Source organism: Triticum aestivum, chromosome 6B (assembly GCF_018294505.1).
Source record: "Triticum aestivum cultivar Chinese Spring chromosome 6B, IWGSC CS RefSeq v2.1, whole genome shotgun sequence".
NCBI lineage: Eukaryota > Viridiplantae > Streptophyta > Magnoliopsida > Poales > Poaceae > Triticum > Triticum aestivum.
This window is the reverse complement of record NC_057810.1, coordinates 623,683,496-623,686,372: the sequence shown is the minus strand read 5'-3', so window position 1 is coordinate 623,686,372 and position 2,877 is coordinate 623,683,496. Positions and strand designations below refer to the sequence as shown.

General features: G+C 44.2%; 1 protein-coding gene across 1 annotated transcript in view; it reads left to right on the top strand.

The window, feature by feature from the left end:
• The first annotated feature begins 935 nt into the window (after window positions 1-935).
• The window catches only part of LOC123139481 (uncharacterized), a 6,865-nt gene continuing 4,923 nt past the window's right edge, over window positions 936-2,877 (top strand). The window contains exon 1 of the mRNA XM_044559275.1: window positions 936-1,047. Coding sequence (XP_044415210.1) covers window positions 936-1,047 — 112 coding nt within the window. The remainder of the gene's footprint in view (window positions 1,048-2,877) is intronic.

The window sequence follows — 2,877 nt, the reverse complement described above, 5'->3', positions numbered from 1 at the left end:
AATTGGGCAGTATCGTGAAGGACAAGGTATATTATTCCTCTTGTTTTAATCTTCTCCTTATTCATATTACTGTAGATTATTATTGCTTGGTCAATAGATCTGTGCTACAAAACGTTCTTTTTTGGTAAGCTGACAGCTATGTTAATATCTGACATTACTAGACATTGTAGTTGTTGAAGAATTTGAGCTCAAGTGCTACCACCTTCCTATTGACATTTTTCTTCTTTAGACTTGGAATGGATCCGGAAATGAGGGGTCGTGTTAGGAAGAGGGAGGAGGAGGATGACGAAATGATGTTATTCATTTTCCATGCACTACATTTGATAGAGACCAATGGAGTTGCTCTTAGGGAGCGGAGGATTCCGTGTCATACATCATCGCTAACAGGCGAGATGTTTGTTAACGAGTTACTCGAAGGGCACATCAAAAACTGTCGGGTAGCATTTAGGATGGAGCCACGTATCTTCAAATCTTTGGCTAATTATCTTCGAAGGGAGAAGTTGGTGAAAGATACCAGAATTAAAGTCGAAGAGAAACTAGCATCATTTCTGTGTATGTTATCCCATAATTCTTCATTTGAAGACCTTCAAGTTCGGTTTGGTCACAGCGGGGATACTTTTCATTGGCAAATGAAGAATTTCTTTGACATCATCCCTATTCTCTCCAAGCATTTTTTGAAGCCTCCAAATCCCAGTCAAGTGCATCCAAAGATTCAGTCGGACACGAGATTCTTTCCTTATTTTTAGGTTTTTGCTCGGCCAACTTTGATCCACATCGATAACTTACTCTTCATGTTATAGGTGTTAAGTTATAGTATTTCGTTGCAGAACTGCATTGGGGCAATTGATGGGACACATGTTCCCATAACAATTTCAGGAGAAAAAGCCGCACCATTCAGAAATAGGAAAGGGACCCTAAGCCATAATGTTATGGTCATGTGCGACTTCAACCTGAACTTCACCTTCATTTCTTGTGGCTGGGAGGGATCTGCTACTGATGTTAAAGTTCTCCGGTCAGCACTTAACAGTGGGTTTCATGTATCTCCGGGCAAGTTTTATCTGGTTGATGGTGGTTATGCCAACACACCTTACTTCTTGGAACCGTATCGTGGTGTTCGGTACCATCTGAAGGAGTTTGCATGCGGTCGTCATCGACCCCAAAATCATAGGGAGCTATTTAATCTCCGGCATGCCGTGTTACAAAATCACGTCGAACGGGGATTAGGAATCTTCAAGAAGCGGTTCCCAATCCTAAAAGTGGGCACACATCATCGAATAGAGAACCAAGTCAAGCTACCAGCAGCGGCGGCAATCTTACATAACATCATCCGATCTGAAAAAGGAGATGAGCGTTGGTTAGATAACCAACCAAACAATATACCTGTCATGAATTTTGTTGATCTTCCTGACGGTGATATTCCTCAAAATCATCAAATCAACCATGAAGGCGACAACCTTAGAGATGCCATTGCTCATCAAATGTGGGCTAATTATCAACATGCATAACTTGTCATTTGTAGTGTAGTAGTAATAAGTATAGTGTAGAAGTTTATGTTTTTTTTCTGTTGTTCATGTCATGAATATTGTTCAGAAGTCACTATGATGACTGCTCGAGGGTCACCAAGGTTGAGCCTCCTCAAAAGAGTTGTCGAAAGGGATAGAGCATCACCTCCTACAAGCAGTGCGACAAAGAGGAGGAGAGGGTCTCCCAAAGGTGCCGTGACTTTATTTCTCTGGTCGGGACTTTATTTGCTTAAAACCAAAATAGTTAATATAGAAAAAGGTACATTAACATACAATGTGGAAATCCAGAAGATAGAGCATAGTGGAATTCAAGACTTGAGAAAGATCTTGTGGACTTGCTTCATGAGCATGCTACACCTGAACATAAGGGTCAAAATGGATGGAGCTCAGAAGCATGGAATATGATAGTGAAGAAATTCCACCAGAAGAATCCTTATGCTAGGTACGAGAAGAAGAAAATCCAAGAAAAGGAAAAGAGTTAAAAAAAGAATACAGGATGATCAAAGAGATAAGGAAGCAAAGCGGTGTTTCATGGGACGACCGGCAGTGCAAGATTCTAGCGGATCCACCACTTTGGAAAAACGTCATCATAGTAAGAATGTCATTGTTATTCCTTACTTGTTGCATGGGACGACCGGCACTACGTGTTGCATGCTCTAATATCATTTTCTTGTCAACTATGTAGTCACACCCTAAAGCTGGAAAGTTGTAACGCCCCGGATTCGATGCGCCAGGTGTCTTCCAGTTATTCGTCGTTGTTGCCATGTCATTTTCTTGTGTGTTGCATTTTGCCATGTCATCATCTGCATTTTATCCGCATGTTTTTCAAAACTTGCATTCGTTCGGGTTCCCCCGGTTCTCTCCGTTGACCGTTCGGAATCTAGACCTCTCGCGCGTGCCCGTCGCCCCTTGCAGACCTTGTTTTCGTGAGCGGGTTAAAAACGTTCTCGGAATGGACCGAGGTTTGGCGAGTGGCCTTGGTATAGCACTGGTAGACTGCCCGTCAAATTTCGTTCCATTTGGAGGTTGTTTGATACTCCAACGGTTAACCGCGTAGCCCGAAACCCCCTTCTCTTTGCATCCCAGCACCCCTCCAAGGTGGACCAATAACCCATTCAAACCCCCTCCATGCTCTCGGTCGTTCGGTCGTGATCGTGTGGGCGAAAACCGCTCCTCATTTGGAGTCTCCTAGCTCCCAGAATCTATAAATAAGTCCTCCCCCTCCATTTTTCGCAGATGAATCCCCTAAACCTAGCCTCCTTCCTCCGTGCCCGGACACGTCCGCCCCCGGCCAGACACGTCCGTGCCGCCGCGCCCAGCCAACCAGGGAGCGCCACGTGGCACTCCCCGCCGC